Source organism: Cervus elaphus, chromosome 22 (assembly GCF_910594005.1).
Source record: "Cervus elaphus chromosome 22, mCerEla1.1, whole genome shotgun sequence".
NCBI lineage: Eukaryota > Metazoa > Chordata > Mammalia > Artiodactyla > Cervidae > Cervus > Cervus elaphus.
The window spans coordinates 7,591,032-7,615,618 of NC_057836.1; the positions used below are offsets into that span (position 1 = coordinate 7,591,032).

Sequence of the window (24,587 nt, forward strand, 5' to 3'; positions counted from 1 at the left end):
GCAGGGTCCAAGGTCAGAGTGGTGCTGGAGGAGCCCATGGCCTTACATCCTGCCCCCAGCCCCAGGATCATCCTCCCACCAGTCTGGCGACCCCAGGGTCCCAGGAGGCTGGGCAGAGAGCACCAGACTATATCCCAGCCCTGCTCTTGATCTTAAACATGTCCCTGAGGTCTCGGGCCCACGCTGTGGTGAGCATCACAGGAGATGCAAAGCCGGGGGCCCCAGACCAGGAGAGAGTTGCCATCCTAGCTGCACTCTCCAGAGACTAGAGACAGTCGGCACTCGGCCAGCTTTCAGGGGGTGGCGGGAGGCCTCACCCAGGAAGGAGCTGGGCTTGTCCAGGGAACCACGGGGCGACCCAAAGCTGTCAAGGGCGTCCAATCGGGTCTCCGAGTATGGCAGCAGGTCCAGGGAGTCCAGCCCCGAGCCCGGGGGCTCCAGGGCATCCAGCACGGAGGCTGCCAGCTTCTTGGAGGGGTCCACGACGAGGCCGAAGGAGGCAGGGGGCAGGGGGCTGGACACGGGGATGGAGCCCCCCACCACGGGGGGCAGCAGCGGGGTCCCACCGGGGAACACGGGGATCAGCTGGGGCAGCTCACTGGGCACACCGCCGCCAGGCAGGCCACCTTGCACCAGGGACTGCGAGGTGGGAACAGAGGGAGGGGTTAGAGGAGAACATGAGTGAGGACCTGAGTGCCCAGGCCTGTTCCGCAGGGTGGAGCCAGGGACCTTCAGTCTCCCTCCTGGACGCATGTTCTGTACTTTTCATGTTCCATCCAGCTCAAGCTGCCCTCCCCGAGGCCTCAGCCTCCCCACTGCGACACAGATGTGGGGCCTTCCCTCCACCTCACCTGGGATGTGAGGATGTGATGGGGTCCCAGTGGGGAGGGGGATGAGGGGTTCCAGGAACAGGAGGGGACAGCCCTGCTCACCAGCGAGTCCAGGAGGGTATCCAGCTCTGGACCAAAGACGTCCCCGTCGGAGAAGTCATCCAGGCTCTCGGTGCCGGGGAGGGCCCTGCTGCTGCTGTCCAGGGGGGCCAGCAGGTCCAGAACGTGAGGGAAGAGGGGCATCATGGGGGTGGAGGGGAGGGGGGCTGGGGAGCCTCGCAGGTCCACGTAGCAGTCTGTGGATGGGGGTGGGCTCAGTAACTGCAGGGGGTCCCATCTGGTGGGAATGGGGGAGCTGGCCCGGGGCCCGGGGCTCCTCACCCACCACCTGTCCTCCTCTCCTGCCTCCCCGGAGCCTGGAGCCCTGCCTGCCCTGTGGCCTGACCCCACGGGGAGGCTCAGCTGGAGTGAAGGCAGGCCCCACGGGCCAGGGGAGGAGCCTCCAGTCCTGCAGCGTCTCTAGACGGGCCAGGTCAGTACCCACCTCTGGGGTATGCAACGCCCCCTCTCAAGGACACTATGTAACCGTGACCCTCTCCTGGAAGCCAGTGAGGAAGAGAAAAGGAGAGGAGGACTTTGAAAAGGTGGACCCCCAACTGAGTCCCATGGAGGTGGCCCCGTACCTCCTAGGCTGGAGACTCGCCCTGCAGGGGAGTCTGTTTTCCTGCACCCACTCTTTTCTTCCATGCTTCAGGCAGTCCCCAGAGCAGGGAGCCCCCAGGAGCCCTGTCTGCAGGGCCAGGGATCTGCAGGGGCTTGACCCAGCTGACCTCCCGAGGTCGTGGGGGGGGAGGGGCTGAGTTCTCCCCAGGGCGCATCTCCACCCTGTCATCTGGCATCAGAGACACTACCTGTTTCGATGTCATCTATGGACCCCAATCCATTGGAAGTTCCCTGTAGAGAAGGGGGACGGGGTGGGTCAGACAGACACAGGCTGGGAGGGCCCCCTCCCTGAGTGACCACCGCTGGTGTTAACCACCAGGCCGCCTGGGCAGGGGCCTTGTGTCTGCCTCTCACTGGAGTGTCCTCGGGGGGAGGAGACACAACCTCTGAGCCGGTTCCTTGCCTGTCACAGGGAGGTGTTTTACCAAGCCCTCCATGTTCATGCCAGGTGTGGACAGGTCACAACTCAAAGCCAAAAGCACCAGTCTCCTGATTGACCAGTGTCCCCTCACCCAGTTATAGTCCCAGGCCCAACCGGGCCAGGTGGGACTGCCCTGCCACCTGCGGACCTCCCACTGGAGGAAAAGCTGGGCCCAAGCCTGCCCTGTGGGCTTGGCCAAGTACCCCGCCCTCTCTGGGCCACCTTCCTCATCTGTAAAATGAGGACAGCACAGTCACCCTCCTCCCCGGGCTGTTAAAAGGATGAGATCACTTGACGTTTGTACAGAGCTTAGAACAGAGCCCGACACACAGGAAGTGCTGCATGTGTCTGTTGAACGTGAAACATCAACTTTTAAATCCAGGCCACCAGAAGATTGGCCTGGGGAAGCTGGCGTTCTCGTCCACTGGCCTCCATGACTGGCCCAAGTGGACTCGCCTGGCTTGCGTCCAGCTCTGGGCCGTGGCCTGTCTTACCCCACCTGCCTCCAGGCCCTCAAGCGAGCGGCTCTCTCCTCTCCACCTGCCCACATCCCGCAGCCTGGCTGCTCTGCGAAGTCCAAGGTGAGCAGGAGGCCAAGGCTGCCTCAGGCTCTGTCTGGTCCTGGGTCTCACAGTCCTCCTTGCGTCTGGCTCCCCATGCTGCCAAGAGTGCCCCGGGGCCTCGCTGTCTCCAGAGCACAGGGAGTGCCCTGTGGGCACAGCTCATGCCATCTCTGCTCCCAGGCACGCGGGGAATGACTGCCTGGCTGGCACCTCCACACTGGAGAATCTGGTGGGGAGCCCAGCGGCCAGGCTCAGATGCAGCATCTGAGTCAGACCTCCAGAAGGTCAAGGTCAAGGGATCCGGCTGGGACTCTCCCCCTGTCCTCCCATCCCACGTGTGTCCGTAGGCCACTGTGTGAGGGGTGGTATGTAGGTGTGGGAGTGTGTGGTGGATGTTGGGGGGGGTGTGCACATGTGTACACACACATGGCCCCATGCTAGCACAGTGAGGCAGGGTCTGACCTGGTCCTCTCTGCCTGGGCTTCTTAAAGACTCTCATCCCTGTGACCAACATGTAGTGGGGGATCCATAAGGTTGCAGGGATGAGTGGCTGGCTTGGCAGGGGCTGGGGTGCCCACTGCCCCACACAGCACCATTTGTAGCCCCCCGGGCTGCAGACTCAGTGGACACCGAGGGTTGGCCCTTGTGGAGCTGGGCATCCCACCTGTATTTGCTGTGACCCTTTGGCCATGATCATTCAGTCATTCAACAAATGTCTTCTCAGCACCTGCTGCGCCTGCCCAATGCTGCTCTGCCTGCTGTGATGAGCAGACATATCCCCTCATGGGCCCCGAGGACCTGCAGCGGCTCCCCAACCCTGCCCTGGAAAGACGCACGAGGCCCAGCCCTACCCCGGGCACTGCACTCCTTTATGCCAGCCACACACCCACCCGGGGACCTGGGCACCAGTGTCTTCTCCACTTTACAGAGGGAACCTAAGGCCAGGACATGATGCCATTTCCTCTAGGTCATGCCACCCGTGACAGCAGGAGACCCTCCAGTCTCCAAAACTATGAGTAATAAGTTTCTTATTTGTAAGTCACCCAGTACCTGGCCTTTTTTAAAATTTTGTCATACCACGTGGCATGTAGGATCTTAGTTCCCTGACCAGGGATGGAACCTGGGGCCCCAGCAATAAGACTGCTAAGTCCTAGCCAGGGGACCACCAGGAAATTCCCAGCATTCTGTTACAGTGGCCTGAACAGACTAGGACATTCCCTTAATTTAATTGTTTTTAAGGACCCAGTATGCACCAGGCCTAGCAATTGTGATTACAAACCATCCCAAGTGCTACACAGGCAGATCCACATGTGCCTTGCCTGCAGCCTGGCAGGCCCCCAAGGGCGAGGACACGCCTGACTCAGCTCTGGCCCAGCAGCAGTCCAGGGCCCAGAAGGGGTTCCCTGGGAGTCTGTGGAGTGAATGAATGAATGAGCTGTCCTACCGTGTGACACTGGCCAAGTCCCCTCGTCACTCTTGTGCTCACTTTCCCCCTTGTGTACAACAAGGAGGCGGGACGCCAGCCACGGTCAGCTCTTCCAGCCGTCCCCTTCCCCAAGCCCTCCTGAGCAGTTCCTGTGTGGTGGGTGGTGGGGGGTCTGATGTGTGCAGGGCCCTACCATGCCCCATAGACAAGGCCTGGTGGTCTGATCTCAACTGCCTTTCTTCCTCAGTCCTACTCCCACTCTTCTTGTTGCCATTGGCTTCTTTCTCGGGGTCCACGAGTGAGGGTACCCCCGATGGTCCCCCTGCAGTGACCTAAACCTGACTCTAAGGTGCAGGGACCACTCGCAGCACCGGAGCCACACTCCACCCCCCTACTCTGCCCCTGTGGTCCCAGGAGGCCCCTCCTGGAAGGGGGAGGTGCTCTGAGTCTCTGGGCTGCTCTCAAGAGCCTGGTTCAGGCCCAAGCTGTCATCACCTCTCTTCAAGAGGCAGGAGACTGGCTGCAGCGTGAGAATGGGGACAGATTGAGCCCAACCCTTCAGTGTGATGCCTCTGGCTCTGCTGCTTGAGGTCGTTTATATCCGAGAACAAACCCAAAGCTCTTATGATGGATGAACCAAGATAGGCTGGTCCTGGGCAGGGGGTGGGGTGAGGGGTGGTGGTACAGGTTGGGGGGACCTGCTCGGGGTCCTGCCCCATCCTACCTGATCTGCCACACCAGCCGCAGTGCCATTACTGAGCAGAGAAAAGGTTTCCAATTCCTGCCAGAGATTGGAGAGAGATGGGAAGAGATGGTGATTCTGCAAAGGTGCCCAGGGTCCCACCAGCTGGGGCTGCAAAGGAGCCCCAACCAGGCAGGTGGGGTCTGCAGTGCCCCCCCAAGCTCCCTGCCCCCAGGCTTGCAGGGAGTCACCTGCCCTGTCTCTCTGAGTCCCATTTGGGTGTTTTCTTCCTGCAACCATGACCAGGGCAGAGGACTTCTAGGTACACACTTCTGTGGGTGCCCGGCACAGTCTCAAACACTCTCTCCCTGTGATCCTCCCATGAGTCCTCTATTGTTGTTGTTGTTGTTTACTTGCTAAGTTGTGTCTGACTCTTTGTGACCCCATGGACTGCAGCACACCAGGCTTCCCTGCCCTTCACTATCTCCCAGAGTTTGCTTAAACTTGAGTCCAATGAGTTGGTAATGCCATCCAACCATTTCATCCTCTGTCACCCTCTTCTCCTCCTGCCCCCGATCTCTCCCAGCATTCGGGTCTTTCCAAGGAGTCGGCGCTTCACATCAGGTGGCCAAAGTTCTGGAGTCAGCTTCAGCATCGCTGAGCCCTCTAAGAGGGGATACGATTATCCCCACATCCCAGATGTGGAAAAGACGGGGGAGAGAGGAACTAACTTGCTCCAGGTCACAGCAGAGACTCTAGAGCTGTACCCTCTGCTGCATGTGGTTTCCTGGCCCAAAGTAGGAGCCAAATGAATACACACGGATGTGAACGAGCCAAATAGATACCGACAATTCAAACATGTACCACACGGGGGTTATCTGAGAACAGGAGGCTGAAGGACGCCAGTGTCAACTGACGCCATCTCTGGGGTGTTAAGGTCGGCCAGGGCAGGGGACGGAGTGGGCTTTAACAGCTGGTGTCTAAGGCGAGCTGGGAGCTTTGGCTGTTCTTTCCTCTTCCAAGAGGCTCTGGAAGTTGTCCCAGGGCTTTCAGCCAACAGACAGGGAAGATTACCTGCTATCACCCACTCTGTCCTGGCCTGGCCCCAGCCCCCCTCACCTACATCTCTCAAAGCTGCCTGACCCCCCTCTACATGTCTCCCAAACCCCAGCCCCACCCAAGCCCCAGTGCCCAGGGCCCACCTACCTGGGGCCTCTTATATGCCTTCCGAACTCGAAGCCCAAGCTTCTGAGCCAGCTCCTGACCAAGCTGAGTTACACTTTCATCCTGAGAAGGCAAGACACAGGGTAAGGGTGGGTTAGTTTGCTCTGACTTGCGAAGTTGTGCTCCAAATGCTTGTGCAGCCCAGCAAGGGGGGACAGGGTCCCCATTATCCAAGGTTATGGATAAGGAAGTGAGATCCTGGGAGGGGACGCTAGCTGCCCAGGTCACATGGCCAGTGCGTGGGGGGCTGGGGCCAGGAACCCGTGCTTCTACTGTTCCCTTTATTGTGGGGAGTAGAAAGGAATACGTTTTGGGTTTCATTTCAATATTATCTTTTTGTTTCCACAATTCATCAAGTAACAGTCACTGCAGAAAGCAGAAATGTCAGAGAGGGAGCAAGGACTCCCCTGGACCATCACCCTAGACTCCCACCCAACCCAGAGGGAGCTTAGCCAACAAGGGTGCTGTGTGTTCCTACAGATCTCAGCTAGGGACTCACACACACGTGGATGACAAAGGATGTTTAGTTTCGCTTTGTGGGGATTTTCTCTTTCTTTTTGTATATAAGTGAGATTATATTATACCTATTGCTTGTTCTACAATGGGCTTCTTTTATCAAACAATGTCTTGGAACTCTCTGCAAGTGAGGACAAACAGATGGAGCATGGGCACCAAGGAATGAGGCTGGGTGAAGTCTAGAAGGTGCCTGGCCCACGGTTGTGCTCAGTAATGGCACCCAGCATTCCTTCCACCCTCCCAGTCTGTACCACCATCTGTGTGCCAGGCACAAGCTGGAGGCCAGGGACACCAGTCACAGAGCAGGCGGGGCCCAGGCCTCCCAGAAGCTCCAGTCCAGTGGGGAGGCCAGTCAGGAAACAGAGAAACAGCGACTGCAGTCCTGGCTTCAGATGGGCAGTGGGGACGCTGTGCGTTCATCCACCCCCCACCTCACTGACAACTCCTAGAGCCCAGGGTCTGGGTCACCTCTGGTCCTGACGCCCAGCGCAGAGCAGGGCCTGGTCAGTGTTTGCCCGGGAAAACAGGGGAATTCCCTGACTCAAAGGCAGAAGTCCTGTGTGGGTACGTCCCTCCAGGGAGCTGCCAGCCCTCACAGGTCTGGCTCCCTGGCCTGTACAGAGAGGTGAGAGCCACCCTCTCCTCTTGTAAGAGGGCAGGCCCGGGACCCAGATATGGACCTGCTGCAGATGCTGAAGAACTCGGTGGAGGTCGGGGACTAGGTCATAAGAGAGCTTCTCAATGGTAGAATAAACTGAATTGGAGAAGCAAGAATAATAAACAGAAAGTGTAACAACAGTGAATGTTCTGAACTCTTACTGTGTCCAGCCACTATGCCCATGCCCTGTATGACTTTCTGATTCCATCCTCAGCATGGCCCCATGGTGCATGGTATACCATCACCCCCGCTTCATGTCATCGCCCCCACTTTACAGGGGTGCAAACCAAGACTCAGAGGGGCTAAGCCCTGTGTCCAATGGCACAGAGCTTGTAGATAGGAGACCCAAGATTATAACCCAAACCCAGACCAGTTCTCTGGCACTGACATTCCTGATCACCCTGCCTATAGCCTCGCCTCTGCTCTGCACACTCAAATCTTTCTTGCTTCTTCCAGCCTCAATCAAGCCCTGCCTCCTCCAGGGAGCCCTCCAGGATCTGGACCACTCCTGAGAGCTCTCTCAGTCCTTCCTGGGCAGCTTTTACCCTTTTCCAAGCCCTTTCACACCCGCAGTTCCAGAGACAAAGTGGGAAGGGCACTACATAGACAAGGAGCTGATCTGCAGAGAGGGGAGGAGGGGCTTCACCAGGATCATGGCTCCGTGCAGCCAGGCCTAGACCTCAGGGCTGTCTCCACGTGTCTCCCTCCAGACCGTGGGTCCCTGAAAGGCACAGATCTGGACACTCTGTGGGTGCTTCGTAAACATTTGTTAAGTTGATGGATAAATGGGGAGGGGACATGTGCCTAGCTGTGCATGAGCTGGGGCAAGCAAGACCTTCGACTGGATTTTCCCATTGACCTTCCCCACCTAATGATACCCTGGACGTCAGGATCCCGCACACATGGCACCCCATTAGATGCTCCCCGCAGCCCTGGACTCTCAGAGACTGGTGGAGATTAACAGTCAGATTGCTCAGGCTTCCCTGGTAGCTCAGTGCCAATGCAGGAGACGTGGGTTCAGTCCCTGATCCGGGAAGATCCGACATGCCCCGGGGCAGCTGAGCCCATGAGCCACGACTACTGAGCCTGTGTTCTAGAGCCTGTGCTCCCAACTTGAGTAGCCCCAACTTGCCGCAACTAGGAAAGCCTACTCAGCAACGAAGACCCAGCGCAGCCAAAAACAAATAAAAGTGAAAGTGAAAGTCGCTCAGTCCTGTCCCAGTCTTTGTGACCCCACGGACTCTACAGTCCTTGGAATTCTCTAGGCCAGAATACTGGAGTGGGTAGCTGTTCCCTTCTCCAGGGCATCTTCCCAACCCAGAGATTGAACCCAGGTCTCCGGCATTGCAGGCAGATTCTTTACCAGCTGAGCCATGAGGGAAGCCCCCCAAAATTACATATATATACACAAAAGGAATCAGACTACTGGGTTCAAGTCTTGACCCTCCCACCCCTCACTGGGATCTTCAGTAAGTTCCCTCCTCTCCATGCCTCTGTCTCCTCATCTTTAAAATGGGGATAATGATAGTGTCTATCTCACAGGACTCTCTCAAGGGTTAGGTAAGTTAATACACAGTATATGTTTAGCAGTGCCTGGTGTTAATATCAGCATTTCAGTGGAGGAAAGCAAGGCTCAGAGGGGTGAGGCGCTTGGGCCCAGAGAGGACAGGGAGCCTGGCCTCCGCGAGCAAGGCGGCACTCACGTGGGGCAGGGCCAGGGAGCAGCGGCTGCTGCACGCGTAGGCCTCCTTGTGGCGCCCCAGCTCGGTCAGGGCCCGCGCCTTGCGGAACAGCGCCCGGATGTTCTCGCTGTCCAAGCCCAGCGCCTTCTCGCTGTCCTCCAGCGCCTTCTCGTACAGGCCCTGCCAGAGAGGAGCAGGGGGCCGCCCGTCAGCCTGAGACCCTCCCTCCCCCAGCCTCCTGCCTGCACCGGGACAGAGGACCAACCTCCTCCCTTCCTCGCAGACGGGGCGGGGGCGAGGGCTCCAGGAAACAGCTCTGGTGTTCAGTCCCAATCCAGGGCGTTTGTGTGTCCAGCCAAGGAGCACTGGCAGGACATGGAGGGGAAGGGCCTTCGAATTCTACAGTCATGAGCCCGGCCACTCAGAAGATCACGGACTGTGAGTAACAAAGCCATCTCCAGAGGAGGCGACACCAGGAAGGTGGCTCAGCACACAGAACATAATGTGAACAGACATCTGCTAGACCCGTTCATCCAGACCCGACTCCCCTAACCATAACCATTGGCAGAGCCCACTGCAGAGCCCCATAGGTTCTGGGGGATGACTGAAGCCCTGAGCGAGGACAGGGAAGAGGAGAAGGCTGGAGCTGCAAGAATGAGGGAAAGACAGAACCTGAAGTCTGGAGAAAGGAGGAAGGTAGGGAAGGATGAGGACGGGGTTTGCAGAAAGAGACGGTGATAAGGACGGCGGTCCTCAGCCCTGATGGCCCACAGACTCCTGCCAGGGTCCAGGCCATCCCCCGAGAACCTAACTTAACTCATCTGGGGCAGGGCTTGGGCTCCATATCATGACACCACTTTTTATTATGTATTAGTCCTTTAAAAGCTCTCCAGGTGAGTCCATTGTGCGCTGGGGTTGAGAGCCCTGGGAGGAGAGGGCGGGGGCGAGGGACATGAAGGCTGAGGGGGCATGGGGGCATCTGGGTGGGACCAGGCGGTGGGGGGAGCTCACCATGGTGAAGTAGCAGGCGGCCCGGTTGACGTGGAGCTTACACAGCAGTTCCCGGGGCAGGGCCACCTGGTCGGAGGCAGCGTAGTCGGCCACGTTCAGCCCCTCCATGTACTGCACCAGCGCCTGCTTGTAGTCCTTCTCCCGGAACAGGTCATTGCCCTCAGCGAACAGGTTCTGCACCAGCTTGAGCAGAAAGGCCTGCCGGGCAGGGTGTGAGGATTGGGGTACTCAGGGGGTCTTTTGCACCCAGCTCTGGCCCTGCCACCCAAGTCCCGTGTCCCCCACAGGGGACACCCTGCCCTTTGCCTTCCCCCAGCCCAGCCCCTGATGCTCACCTCATATTCTTCTTGCTTTAAGGGTAGGGTCGACCTATGGGAAAAGGAGAAGGACACAAGGTCTGGGTGGGCCCAGGGTTCTCAGCTTCCCGGAGGCCCAGGAGCCAGAGCCACAGGTTAGAGACTGTGCCTGGGAGCTGGTTCCCCCAGCTCAGATCTCAGATATCACCTTGTGGATTGGGATGAGGGGACAGTAGTTTTGTTTTTTTTTTTCCCCTAAATCAACACCATGCTGGCCCTCTCTTTCCTACAAAAGGATGGTGGAAGGTCCTGCCCCAGGGCCCGGCAGCCAGGCTTTCCCAGGTGCTGCTGCTGTTGTTCCATTGCTAAGTCATGTCCGACTCTTTGGAGCCCCATGGACTGTAGCACACCAGGCTTCTCTGTCGTCCTCTATCTCCCCGCACTTGCTCAAATTCATGTCCACTGAGTCGATGATGCTATCTAACCATCTCATCCGCTGCCACCCCCTTCTCCTGTTGCCTTCACTCTTTCTCAGCATCAGGGTCTTTCCCAATGAGTCGGCTCTTTGCATCAGGTGGCCAAAGTATTGGAGCTTCAGCTTCAGCATCTGTCCTTCCAATGAATATTCAGGGTTGATTTCCTTTGGGATTGACTGGTTGGATCTCCTTGCAGTCCAAGGGACTCACAAGAGTCTTCTTCATCACCACAATTTGAAAGCATCAATTCTTCGGCACTCAGCCTTCTTTATGGTCCAATTCTCACACCCACACATGACTACTGGAAAAACCATAACTTTGACTGTACAGACCTTTCCGGATGCACATTTCTGAGAAGGAGCTCTGGCTGGCTGTCCTCTGCCTAAGAAACCAGTTCCTGGAAATGGTCCCTGGGACCATGTCCCCCCAAACCAAACTTGCAACTTCAGATTCATGGGCAGCACCCAAAGTCTACCTCGGGGGCCATTTGTTTTGGGAGTCGCTGCACTTTTTCTGTCCCTGCCCACGAGACACAGATGACCCCAGCCAATGCCCAGCATGTAGAACCTAACCCTTCCTGCCAGACTCAGCAAAGTAGGTGGGTCCTTAGGCACCCTCTCCTGTCTGTGAGCCGCGGAAACAATGCCAGCGCAGTGCGAAAGAAAGGGAGGGAGGGGAAGGGCCCTCAGGGAGAAAGGAGAAAGAAAGCAAGAGCCCAAGGCACATTTGTGAGCCTGCAAGGCAGCACTGGAAGGGAAGCTGGGGTTTGTCTTCTGGTCTGTCATGTCACAGAGGGGAAATCAGACATTCAGAGAGGGGCAGTGACAGGCCCAAGGTCACACAGCAGGTCCAAGCCAGGGCCAGAGAGCAAGGCTGGGGCTCGTTCTATTGCCTGGAGCCACTGTGAACACCTGGGCAAAAAAGAACAGCTTAGAGACTTCCCTGGTGGCCCAGATGGTAAAGAATCCGCCTGCCAATGCAGGAGATGTGGGTTTGAACCCTGGGTTGGGAAGATCCCCTGGAGAAGGAAATGGCAACACACTCCAGTATTCTTGCCTAGAGAAATCCATGGACAGAGAAGCCTGGTGGTCTATAGTCATGGGGTCGCAAAGAGTTGGACACGACTGAGGGACTAACCCAGGGATCTCCTTGGTAGTCCAGTGGTTAAGACTCTGTGTTTCCAATGCAGGGGGCACGGGTTCAACTCCTGGTTGGGCAAGTATGTCACATGTCATGGAGCAGTCAAAAAAAAAAAAAAAGGCAGCCTAAGCTGGTGAGTGAAAAGTGGTGAGCGGAGACCCCGGAGGTCCCCTGAGGAGGGGGAGGTGTCCCTGACTGTGACGGTGGGGCCGGCCACCCACCCTCCCACTCGCCACCCACCATCAGAAACCAGGGCCTGTCCCTCCTCGCTCAGCCCTGGCCGCCCGCCACTCTCCTCCTAACTCATCTTTCACCTCCAGCCTCTCTTCCTCCACCCTCAGCTTCATCTTCAATAGGTCACACCCTGTCCTCAAGGTCACCTTATCCTGGTGTTTAAGGCTCTACATAAGCCTGTCACCCACCTGTCTGCATCACTTCACGGCTCCTGCGGTGCTCGGCGCCCAGCTAAGCACACGAAGTCGGCACGTGAGGAAACAGCGATTTTTAAAGGAGCAGGCCTGACTGTGTATCCTGTAGTCCCTCAGGAGACCAACGTGTGGTTTCCTGGGAGGGTGTCCCACTGCTAAACCTCCTCAGAGCTCCCCTTTGGGAAGGGGAAGGAGGACACCCAGCCAACATTCACCCCCAAGTGCGACGATCCGGAGTGGAAAGGGGCATTCTCTCCGTTTCGCAGACACTGTGACCACAGGAAGCAGGGGCACCAGGATGGGGGTTGAAACCTGGATCTTGGAGGTCCAGTTCCGCAGAAATCAGTGACTAGAAGATAGATTCTTACGAGACAGGATCCCCAAGGCCTGCCTTGCTCTCCAGAATGGCCTCTGAGCAAAACTGGGGCATTTGACCAAGATCAACACTCTCCCCCAGATGGAAGACGAGCCCCCTGTGAAAAAGGGTGAGGCCACAGCTCTGAGCTGGCAGAAGCCAGGAAAAGTGGCCGTTTTGCAAGTTGAGGAAGGAGAACGTGTTGTGAGAATATAAACACACAGCAGATCATGTGTATGTGTGTCTGTGTGTGGAAAAACACCCAGCCTGTGCCTAAAAGGCAGGTCGTGCTTTGCAGGTCTGCGTGAGCACAAAATCAGGGAGTATATAAGGGTTTGTGGGGCTTTTCCGGAGGCTCAGGGGTAAAGAATCTGCCTGCAGTGCAGGAGACACAGGAGACACAAGTTTGATCCCTGGGTCAGGAAGATCCTCTGGAAGAAAAAATGGCAACCCATTCCAGTATTCTTGCCTGGAAAATTCTATGGACAGAGGAACCTGGCAGACTAACAGTCCACGGGGTCGCAAGAGTCGGACACAACTGAGCTACTAAACAACAACAGCAATGAGGGTTTGTATGTGCAAACTCCAGTTTTGTAGGGAGTCATATTTAAGAACACAAAATGAGACACAAAGAATTGCTAGACAGTCTTTCAGGGTTTTGGAAAGAACTCTTGCAAATGAGGGACAGGAGCTTACGCTTCATCAGAGTCACGATAAACATGCCTGTGAGGGTCCATTTCAGAGAGAGAAGAATTAATAAAAATATTTTGTGTGTAAAGAAAAAGATGAAAAAACCAACACGGCTTATGGGTACCAGGGGCAAATAATGGAAAGAAATTTGGGTTTTGGAGTCCACGAGACCCAGGTTAGAATTCCGTCACTTAGTAGCTGTGTGACTGTAAACCAGTTTCTTAACCTCTCTGAGCCTCAGCTTTCTCATCTGCAAAATGGAGATAAAACCACCTGCTTAACCATTGTGAAGATGAGAGAGACGACGGATGTGAAGGGCCCAGCATGGAATAGAAAGACGTGCTCAGCAAGCAAAGACTACTGACTTATTATGGGATGTGCACAGACAAGCAAGAGAATTAACAGGGAGCGTAGGAGCATGCGTGGAGGGGGAAGGTAAAACGATACGCTGGACGAGACCAGAGGGTGGCCAGGGTCAGGTCAGGAAGCGTGTGTGTGCCTGGAGATCACGGCTCAGGGTTAGGAGCACCCCTGGCCCCTGCCCCGCCAGCCCTTCCTTCTCACTCCCAACACACAGGGCAGCCTGAACAGCAAAAGCTCAGTAAGCGAGGAGAGGGAACCCTGGAGAAGACGTGCTCTGGGATGTCCCAGAGGACCGCACCCTGCCACCCCCGACCCCCGCCGCCCCAAACACACACTCACTGAATGAACTGCAGCCCCTTCTCGATGTCCGCCTTCCGCCTCTGCCTCTCCATCAGTCTCTGCAGAGAGAACGCCGTCCATCAGGAAGTCAGCGGGGCCGTTCACCGTCCACACCCACCTCCCTACCGTGCGCTCCCTCACTCCCTGCTCACCCCATCTCATGGGGTGTCGGGGTGTCCCTGAGGGCGGTGACCCGTCTCGGGGCCCACACAGACCTCCAGCACACAGCTCTCCCTCCACACCTGCACCCCCACTGGACCCTAAGTTTGGACAGCACCTTCGATGGGCAGGGGGGTTCATGAAGGCCACCTGCCCTTCCCCACACATGGCTGGGGCTGCCAAACTGCACAGGACACCCTCAAGTTCAAGGGAAAAGTCTTGCTTTACCAGCAAGCACAGTTTAGGGAGAAGAAACACAGAAAATGCCAGCATGGCCCTGACTATAGCTACAATGTAGCATCACACGTGAGCCAGGCACTCTGTATCAGGCTCTCACTGAATCCGCCAGGAGGTGGGTATCTATTTTTTTTTTTTTTTTTTTTGCAGTATCATGTGCCATATGGGATCTTGGTTCCTTGACCAGGGATTGAACTTATGCCCCCAGCATTGGAAGTACGGAGTCTTAACCACCGGACCACTAGGGAAGTCTCGAGGTGGGTGTCATTTTGTCCCCATTTTACCAGGAAACTGAAGCTCAGGGAGCCCCCATCATAAGCTGGCTGGCCTCCACCACACCAGGCTGTGGTGGCTTGGTACCCACACCATCTCAGCAAGGTGGCGTGAATTCCCCACCTTATGGATGAGGGGAGACCGAGGCTCAGGGAGGCTGAGGGGTGGCCTGAGGCCACACAGCAAGTGAACGGCGCTGAATTCATGCAGGGATCTGCTCCAGAGATGAAGAGAGTGAAAACGGAAGGCGGGGGTGCTTCAGGAGAAGGAAGGCACAGGCAGAGCAGCTAGGGGCCTGGTACCTCCAGGGTGAGGCCCCCCAACCCCCGGGAGCTGGAAGCTCCTGGCCAGATCCAAACAGCCCGCCGGGCTCCTCCTCCATGCCACCTCGGAGCTCAGCTGATCCCGTCCAGTGCCAGTGACAGCCCCGAGGGGGCCAGGCCTACCCCGGGGAGAGACGGAGTCTGGGGCACTCACTGCCCCGCTGGACAGCACTTTCCACCCCAGCCACTCCCAGGCTCTTTCCAGGTTCTGCCCATCAAACCATTACTGTGAAAGGATTCAGGCAAGGCTGGGGGATGGGACAGCCGGGGACTGCTGGACCCCTCCGGCTTCATATCTCAGCCCCGCACAACATCTTCAGAGGGCTGATATGCAGCCACAGGGAGAGAGGCCTCACTGCCTCACTGGCAAAGAGGTCTAAGAAAGTATAAAAAACACCTAATTACCTTGGAGAGGCAGCAAGTGTACCAAATTGATACTCTCTAAAAATTCTCTGCTTCCTTGTTCTTTATTCCCCATCCTGGGTTCGACCACCTTGTCCTCACATAAGGTAAGCGGGCAGGGGGTCACTATCCCCATTTTCCAGATGAGAAAAATGGGACACAAAGAAATGAAGTTTCTTTCCCGAGGTCACTTAACCAGTGAGCGGGCAAACCAGGCTGGAACCCAGCTCGTCAGAGGCCACAGCCCTCGCCACACCCCGAGCCTCGAGATGCCGTGCGGCCCAGGTCGGGCAGGGTGGCCCTGAGGCTCCAAGGAGAGGGGTGGGAGTATTAAGAGCGAGGGGCTCAGCCCACGGGAACCTCGCTCCTCCCGCCGGTCCTTCCAAGGAGGGCTGGAGCCACGCCGCATCTTCAGGCTCCCAGAGCAGCACTGCTCACACCCGTTCCCCACCCCAGGCAGGACCGGGGCCACGGGCAAGCATTCACTATGCGTCTGCTGGCCCTGCCAGGGCCTTGGGCCAGCGCTCTGGACTCAGACCCGGGTGTGAGGGCCAGCATTTGCACACCACATGACTCTGGATCTTGGTCATGTGCCTGACGGACGGGGAAAGTGGGGCTGATGGCGCTCCCGACGCGCTGGCTGTCATGGGTTCAGAAGATGACACGTGCGGAAGGCCTGGCTCGGAACGACAGTCCAACAACCGTGCGAGTGTGTGCCATCCACTCCCTCTTGCCAAAGACGCTGCACATGTTTGCTGGGATGGACCCAACCGCGGAGACCCTGTTCTCTTTCAGGAGGCGGGCAGCAGTGGCCCCAGGCTGCCCGCGCCTCCCCGAGCAGGCCTCCTGGTTGGCCTCCTGGCCCTCGGCGTCCCTGTCTGTGATACAAGCACTCATCCTCCTTAACACCCACACCCCATATCAGGGCTCCAGCCAGACGGCCTGGGGGGTTTCCCGCCTCCAGGCTTTTGCCTTTGCTGTTCCTTCCGCCTATGCTGCCATGCTTCTCCATCCATCCTTGTTAATGAAACTCCATCCATCCTTCCAAGCCTGGTTCCTCCCTGGAGCCACTCCTACTCTCTCCAACAGCACCATCACACACTCAGTTACCCTGTTTCCTGGGAACCTGGGGTCAGACCCTACCTTGCCCTGGAAGAGAGGCTCATTGGGTGGAAAGACAACAGCGCAGCCCAGCGCTGGCCAGGGAGCTGGGGGAAAGTGTGGGGTGGGAGGGAAGAAGGACCCGACAGGCCTGGACCACCAGCAACCCAGGTGTGGCCAGAGTGACTACCCCCAAAGCTGCCACGCCCATGGCCACCACACCCATGGTCTCCCCATCTGTCCCTCCCCACCACCTGGGGTGTCGTCTGCCCCCACTTCCTCAGTGCCATCACAGGGGTCTCTCAAACCACAAATCAGACCCCATCCTCCCCAGCCGAGAGCCTCTCTTGACCTTTGCTGGTCAATTTCCCCACACCAGTGCACGCCTCATGGGAACACATGCCCTATTGCTCCCCGACTCCGACCCCCCTGGGCCCCATTCAGCCCACGGTCTTCTCAGAAAACCTCGGGGGTCACAGACACGTCTCTGAGTCAGTTCTCTAGGCCCTGAGGTCTGAACAGACTTAACAGAAACAAATGCTGCCTGTAAGCATACTGTGGTAATTCCTGACAAATCTGAACCTCATGCCAGGGAGTAAACATTCTCTTTATTCTCTGCCCCAGGCAGTATGAAGGCTCCACAGCCAGTGGGCATGAATGTGTTTCTCTGACCACCAAAATCCCAAAGCAGGAGTGCAGCCACACACGTAGGCTATGCAGAGGGGTTCCGATCCCCTCTGAGCGGCAGTTTCCTGCCGTGTAAATCGGAGATTACAGCTAGTGCCCACCGACAGGACTTAATACATAGAAGGCACTCATTTCAGGGCCTGGTACACAGCAGACAATAAATGACGACTGTTAGGTCAGAATTCCTATGCTGAATATTCAAGTCAACATGTGCTGTATGTCCATTATGTGCAGATGAGAAGAGAAGCTTTTGAAGAGCCACTAGCCACCTGTGATCAGCTGGAGAAATGCCGTCCTGTTGCAGGCCTGTTGAGGATTCAGCAATGAACAAAGGTGACAAAGTCTCCCCTCCTTAATAGAGCACATGTTCTGGGGGAGGAAGGACACAACGTTTCGATTTAGGGGGCTTGGTAATCCAGTGGCTAAGACTTCCAACGCAGGGGGCCTGGTTCAATCCCTGGTCAGGGAACTAGATCCGACATGCTACAGTGAAGATCGAAGATCCTGAGTACCGTACCCAATGAAAGACTCAGTTCAGTTCAGTTCAGTCGCTCAGTCGTGTCTGACTCTTTGGGACCCCATGAATCGCAGCATGCCAGGCCTCCCTGTCCATCACAAACTCCCGGAGTTTACTGAAAGACTCAGTGCACCCAAATAAATTAATAAATATTTTTTAAAAATCAAAGGAACAAATAGATTTAAATTGTAATAATGGACAGAATAAGGAGATAGGGTGACAGGATGCTATAATTCTATCGGGGACTCGGGAACAGAGACCTCAATGACCAGAGGGTACAAATCATTGTGAATGTTTGGGGAAAAGTGCTGAGGCAAAAGGAACAGTGAGTGCAAAGGTCCTGAGATAGAGACTGGTTGGCATATCTGAGGAGGAACAGGAAGGCCAGTGTGGATGGACTGGGGTGGGTATTGGGGAGCATGGTGAGGAGGAAGGCTCTCCCCTACATGAAAATGTGTTGTCATTAAACAAATGAGATTTACTTAAATTTCACTATGACCCCATCAGGCAGGAAAATAGTGCTTCCAAGAGGCTAGGGAAGTTGTTCATGACCATGTAGGGATGGTGGGGCCTGGGTCAAAAGGCCTGGAGAGATGGGCCTCAGACAGCCTCCATAACAAATGCCAGGTGAGCAAAGACACACACTGCCCCCCCAGCCCCAGGAGGCACCGAACGCCCCACATGCCTCCCATTTCCTCAGTTTCCCTCCCTTGGGAAGAACATTTTTACAGGTGGTTGTTATGAATTAAATGTTTGTGTCCCCGGGCAAATGCATATGTTGAAGCCCTAAGTGTGACTGTACTTGGAGATGCAGCCTCTGAGGAAGGAATTCAGGTTTCATGTAGTCACGAGCAGAGGGTTCTGATCCAGTGTTTTGTTCTGGCAGACTGTCTAGACGAATATAGATTTTGGTACTGTGAAGTGGAGTGTTGCTATAACAAACACTAAACATATGGATGCGGCTTTGGAGCCAGATGATGAGTAGAGACTGAAAAGGTTTTGAGGTACATGCTACAAAAACCCCTAGACTGCCATGAAAGGACTGCTGGTAAAAATGTGTATCTGCTCAATCGCTCAGTTGTGTCTGACTCTTTACAACCCCACGGACTGTAGCCCACCAGGCTCCTCTGTCCATGGGATTCTCCACGCAAGAATACTGGAGTGGGTTGCCATGCCCTCTTCCAGGGGATCTTCCCGGCCCAGGGATCGAACCATAGTCTCCTGCCTCTCCAGTGGTAAAAAACATGGACACAAAAGGTAATTCTGGTAAGATCTCAGGTGAAAATGAAGGATAAGTTACCTGAAACTGAAGGAAAGGTGATCCTTGTTAAAAAGTGACAAAGTACTTGGCTGAACTGTGTTCCAGTGTTTGGTGGAGGGTAAACTTTGCAAGCGATCAAACTGGGTATTTAGCAGAGGAGTACAGAAGCAGTGGCCCGGGTCTAAGCTGAGTCTAAGCCAAGTATAGACGTGTTGGCACGGGTCCTCCTTACTGCTTTTGCTAAAATGCAGAGAAGAGAGATGAATTGAAGAAGGGATTGTTTAACAAAAGGAATCAGAAGTATCCATATCTATACCCATAATGTATCCATACATATTGCAAAAAAAAAATGAGGAGTGTTCTGAAAAGCACACCAGAACAACTGTTTGGTGTGTGGCTGAACAACTGTTTGGTAAGGAGATTAGTACGGATCAAACCAGCCATCAGCAGAAATCAGAAACAGAGATGGGATTATAGCAGGAGAAATAATGTCAGTCTGAACTGAAGGGGACAGAGAAAACTGAATGACAGAATGAAGGAAGGCTGTCATTAAAAAGAAGGAAACAATTCCATTTGCAGCAACATGGACGGACCTAGAGACTGTCATCCTGAGTGGAGTAAGTCAGACAGAGGAGAAACATTGTATGACATCCCTTATGTGTGGGATCTAAAAAGAAATGATACAAATGAACTCACAAAACAGAAAGAGACTCACAGACTGAGAAAAGGAACTTATGGTTGCCAGAGGGGAAGGGATAGGTAGGGACTTCGCCAAGGTCATGTACATACTGCTCTATTTAAAATGGATCACCAACAAGGACCTACTGTATAGCACATGGAACTCTGCTCAATGGTATGCTCCAGCCTGGATGGCAGGGGGTTTGGGGGAGAAAGGATACGTGTGTGTGTGTGGTTGAGTGCCTTCACTCTTCACCTGACACTACCACAACATTGTTAACAGGCTATACCCCAATACAAAATAAAAAGCTTAAAGTTTGGGAGAAAAAAAGATCATTTTTCTTCTTGAGCTTAAAAGAAAAAAGAGTAAAGAGAAGGCTGTAGGACTTCCGAAGTTCTACAGGACAGGACAACAGAGCTACTTGGCTACAAACATGCTCTATCCTTTAAAAAAAAAAAGGAAATATAACCCTAAGGTGATTCAGGGATCATCAGGGCTGCCTGCTCCATTTCAAAGGGTGGGGCCACTGCTTCCTTTTCTACAAACCCAGTCTTGGGAGGCAAAGTGCTGGCAGAGCTGTGGGGGTGATGCTGCGCCCCAGAGGCCCAGGAAGGAGGAACATCAAACCAAAGATGCTTCTCAGGCTTTAAAATCGAATGGAATTTGCCCCACTGGGCTTTGTACAGACTTGGAACCTGTGACCTCTTTCTTCTTTCCCATGAATCCCTTTGAGAAGGAGACTGTGTCCCATGCCCGTCCCACCACTGTGCTTTGAAAGCTTGTAACTTGTCTGGTTTCACAGGTTCACAGCTAGAGAGGAATTCTGCTTCAGGATGAATCATCCTTCTCCTCTCAACCATATCTGATTCAGATGAGACTCTGGACTTGAGAGTTGATGCAGGAACGAGTTGATAGTTTGGGGGTTACTGCGATGGAATGAATCTATTTTGCATGTGATGAAACCATGAATTTTGGGGGAGTGGGAAGAGTAGAATCTATAGACTGAATGTTTGTGTCCCCCACAAACCACATGTTGGAAGCTCTAACCACCAATGTGACTGTTAGGAAATAGGGCCTCAAAGGAGGTCATTAAGGTTAAATGAGACTATAAGGGTAGGGTCCTGATCTGATAGGATTGATTTCTTTATTAGAAGAGACACCATACAGTTCTCCCTTCCTCTCCCTACAGGCAGGCATCACCAAGAAAAGGCCAGATGAGGCCAGTGAGAAGGCAGCTAGCCGTCTGGAAAAAGGAAGAGAGCTCTCAGTAGAAACCAAATCCGCCAGCACCTTGATCTGGGTCATCTACGCTCCAGAACTGTGAGAAAATAAATGTCTGCTGTTTAAGCCGCCCAGTCTGTAATATTTTGTTGTAGCAGCCAGAGCAGACCAGACAGTGGTTAAAAGGTTCTCAGCTAAAGAGGAAGTGAGCTCCTCCACGGTGAGGGTCAGGCACAACTCAGAGAGGGCACTTGGTGGAAGAGCAAGGAGCACATAAGCCAAATAAATCTTGTTTCTTTCTAAAGAAAAAAGCCCAAGGAGAAAACCAAGGCCCCGATCCCCCCGGAATCCCACCACCAGACAGGGTGGTCCCCTCCCCCCAGCTCTGGGTCCAAATTTTTGTAATTTAGGAATTCCAAGCGGGACCTGACTCAAATGAGCTCGTCTCAGAAATAACAGCTGTGAATTAAAAGAGCCAACAGAAAATTATTCCATCAATATGTCAGCGTGGTATGTGACCTCACACCCAGGGGCATGCTGGTTCAAATCCAAGATCTGCTCCCTATTAACTGCATATAAGCTGCTTAATTTCTCAGTGTCTCACTTCCCTCGCCCCTAAAACAGGAATAGTATCTACTGTCAGGGGTTGTTGTGCAAGTTCAATGAGATGTTTGACACAAGATACGCATTTAGTATCAACTATTTTTATTCTATAATCATGATTACTTAAAAAGAGGAGCAAAGAACATAAAACAGGAAATTCACAGGAAACTAATTCATTAAGGAAAGATACTCAGGGGACTTTCCTGGTGGTCCAGTGGTTAAGAATCCATCAGTCCATGTAGGGGACACAGGTTTGATCCCTGATCCGGCAAGATTCCACATTCCTTGGGGCAGCTAAACCCATGTGCCACAACTACTGAGCGTGTGCTCTAGAGTCAGGGAACCATAACTACTGAAGCCCAAGCGCCCTAACGCCTGTGCTCAGCAACAAGAGAAGCCATCACAATAAGAAGCCTGCACACTGCAACTACAGAGTCACGACTAGAGAAAAGCCCTCACGGCAACAAAGACCCAGCACAATCAAAAAATAAATAAATAAGAGTATTAAAAGATAATAAAAAAAATCAGATGGGCAAAGAATATAAACAGGAAATTCACAGGAACATAACCCATCAAGAAAGGATACTCAGAGGACCTCCCTAGTGGTTCAGTGGTTAAGAATCCACCTGCCAATGTAGAAGACACGGGTTCTATCCCTGGTCTGAGAAGATCCCACATGCCCCGGGGCAACTAAGCCCATGCACCATAATTATTGAGCCCTAGAGCCCTGCGCGGAGAAGGCAATGGCAACCCACTCCAGTACTCTTGCCTGGAAAATCCCATGGGTGGAGAAGCCTGGTGGGCTGCCATCTATGGGGTCGCACAGAGTCGGACACAACTGAAGCGACTTAGCAGCAGCAGCAGCAGCAGAGCCCTGCGCTCCACAAGAGAAGCCACTGCAATGAGAAGCCTGTTCTCTGCAACTAGAGAAAGCCCATGCACTGCAGTGAAGACTCAGCACAGCCAAAATAAATAAATAAAATTTAAAGAAAAAAAAAAACACATTAAAACAACAAGACAACTCTTTTCACCTATAAGGCTAATGAAAGAAGAGAGCCTGGTCAATGAGGTGGAGGAAAGAGCACTCTCCAACACGTCAACACACTCAGCCTGTGAACTGGTGAGGTCTCTGTGAAGCAACACCTACCAAAATGAACAAGCTGCCTACCCAGCAGCCAGCATCACTTCCTCTGTCTGCACACAGCCGCAGGTGAACCTGCACTGGGCTAAACCAATCATAATGGTTCTTTTCCTTACCAGTGATTGGCTTGGGCAAGGGCATGTGACATCATCCCAGCCAATGGGAAGGAGGGGAAATCAGCCAAGGGGCTTCTGGGAAAGATTTCCTTCACACTTAAAATGGGACTGCACCTAGAGGGGAGGGAGATGGGAGGGAGGGTTCAAAAAGGAGGGGATATATGTATACCTATGGCTGATTCATGTTGAGGTTTGACGGAAAACAAAATTCTGTAAAGCAATTAACCTTCAATTAAAAAAAAAATTTTTTTTTAAACTTAAAAAAAATAAAATAAAATGGGACTGCAGTGATAATCCCCTTTTCTGGTGCTGTATACCAGAGTGTAGTTACGAAGATGGCAGAGCAGACAGACAGACTGAAGGTGTTTGATGACATGTCTGACAATAAACTAACTCACCTTGGAACTGCTCCACCTCATTTGTCACTTGAGATAATAATAAACTCCATTTTGAGGAAAGAATTGTTACTTGCAGCCAAACCCCTTCCAGATGAGAAAATGTCCTTTCCTTTCCAACCAGAAATTTCTCTTAACAAGAATTTAACCTACCAAAATCCTTGTTCAGTTCAGTTCAGTTCAGTCACTTAGTCGTGTCCAACTCTTTGCGACCCCATGAATCACAGCTCGCCAGGCCTCCCTGTCCATCACCAACTCCTGGAGTTTACTCAAACTCATGTCCATCAAGTTGGTGATGCCATCTAGCCATCTCATCCTCTGTCGTCCCCTTCTCCTCCTGCCCCCAATCCCTCCCAGCATCAGGGTCTTTTCAAATGGGTCAGTTCTTCATATCAGGTGGCCAAAGTATTGGAGTTTCAGCTTCAGCATCAGTCCTTCCAATGAATATTCAGGACTGATCTCCTTTAGGATGGACTGGTTAGATCTCCTTGCAGTCCAAGGGACTCTCAAGAGTCTTCTCCAGCACCACAGTTCAAAAGCATCAATTCTTCGGCACTCAGCTTTTTTTATAGTCCAACTCTCACATCCATACATGACCACTGGAAAAACCATAACCTTGACTAGACAGACCTTTGTTGGCAAAGTAATGTCTCTGCTTTTTAATATGATATCTAGGTTGGTCATAACTTTCCTTCCAAGGAGTAAGCGTCTTTTAATTTCATGGCTGCAACCACCATCTGCAGTGATTTTAGAGCCCCCCAAAATAAAGTCTGACACTGTTTCCACTGTTTCCCCATCTATTTCCCTTGAAGTAATGGGACCAGATGCCATGATCTTAGTTTTCTGAATGTTAAGCTTTAAGCCAACTTTTTCACTCTCCTCTTTCACTTTCATCAAGAGGCTCTTTAGCTCCTCTTCACTTTCTGCCATAAGGGTGGTGTCATCTGCATATCTGAGGTTATTGATATTTCTCCCGGCAATCTTGATTCCAGCCTGTGCTTCCTCCAGCCCAGCATTTCTCATGAGGTATTCTGCATATAAGTTAAATAAGCAGGGTGACAATATACAGCCTTGATGTACTCCTTTTCCTATTTAGAACCAGTTTGTTGTTCCATGTCCAGTTCTAACTGTTGCTTCCTGACCTGCATACAGGTATCTCAAGAGGCAGGTCAGGTGGTCTAGTAATCCCATCTCTTTGAGAATTTTCCACAGTTTATTGTGATCCACACAGTCCTTGTAAAAGCCCGCAAATTATATTTGTACAGGGATACACTTTTTTAAAGAGTAAAAAACTAGAAGCAACCTTAATGTCCATCAGTAAAGAACTGGCTTAATCAAACCACTACATTATGGAATACAAGCAGCTATTTAATCTATAGGTATTGTCATGGAGATGCCTCTGTACATGGTTGAGAAAGGAAAAAAAGAAACAGATTTTAGAACATTTGGGTTTGTATGATTACATCTGTGTGTAATGTGTGTTTATATAAAGAAGGCGTTTGAGAGAATATTCTCCAGTTTCACTGGTTCTTTCTGGGAACTAGGATCTGCCAAGAGGCAAGAGCACACAACCACGTTCCCTTCTGCTTTAAATGCCTCCGCGGGCTTTGGACGTTTTGCAGGGAGAAAGTATTCGCCTTGTAATCTAA

General features: G+C 53.4%; 1 protein-coding gene and 1 long non-coding RNA gene across 8 annotated transcripts in view; one reads left to right on the forward strand and one right to left on the reverse strand.

Moving 5' to 3' along the window:
* The window catches only part of ZC3H7B (zinc finger CCCH-type containing 7B), a 57,843-nt gene that overhangs the window by 20,690 nt on the left and 12,566 nt on the right, over positions 1–24,587 (reverse strand). For 6 of the 7 annotated variants that reach the window (XM_043881197.1, XM_043881198.1, XM_043881195.1 and 3 more), the window contains 9 exons: positions 13,824–13,882; positions 10,072–10,105; positions 9,737–9,934; positions 8,747–8,905; positions 5,852–5,932; positions 4,688–4,744; positions 1,742–1,784; positions 933–1,126; positions 318–639 (listed from right to left, as the gene is read on the reverse strand). In XM_043881197.1, coding sequence (XP_043737132.1) covers positions 318–639; positions 933–1,126; positions 1,742–1,784; positions 4,688–4,744; positions 5,852–5,932; positions 8,747–8,905; positions 9,737–9,934; positions 10,072–10,105; positions 13,824–13,876 — 1,141 coding nt within the window. In that variant the 5' untranslated portion in view covers positions 13,877–13,882. Of the gene's footprint in view, positions 1–317; positions 640–932; positions 1,127–1,741; positions 1,785–4,687; positions 4,745–5,851; positions 5,933–8,746; positions 8,906–9,736; positions 9,935–10,071; positions 10,106–13,823; positions 13,883–18,822; positions 19,024–24,587 lie in introns of all 7 variants that reach the window. The other variant, XM_043881194.1, reaches the window with a different exon arrangement.
* LOC122680159 lies at positions 14,428–20,757 on the forward strand. Its single transcript, XR_006336648.1, has 3 exons — positions 14,428–14,476; positions 17,240–17,338; positions 20,652–20,757. It is a non-coding gene; the product is annotated as an uncharacterized LOC122680159 (long non-coding RNA).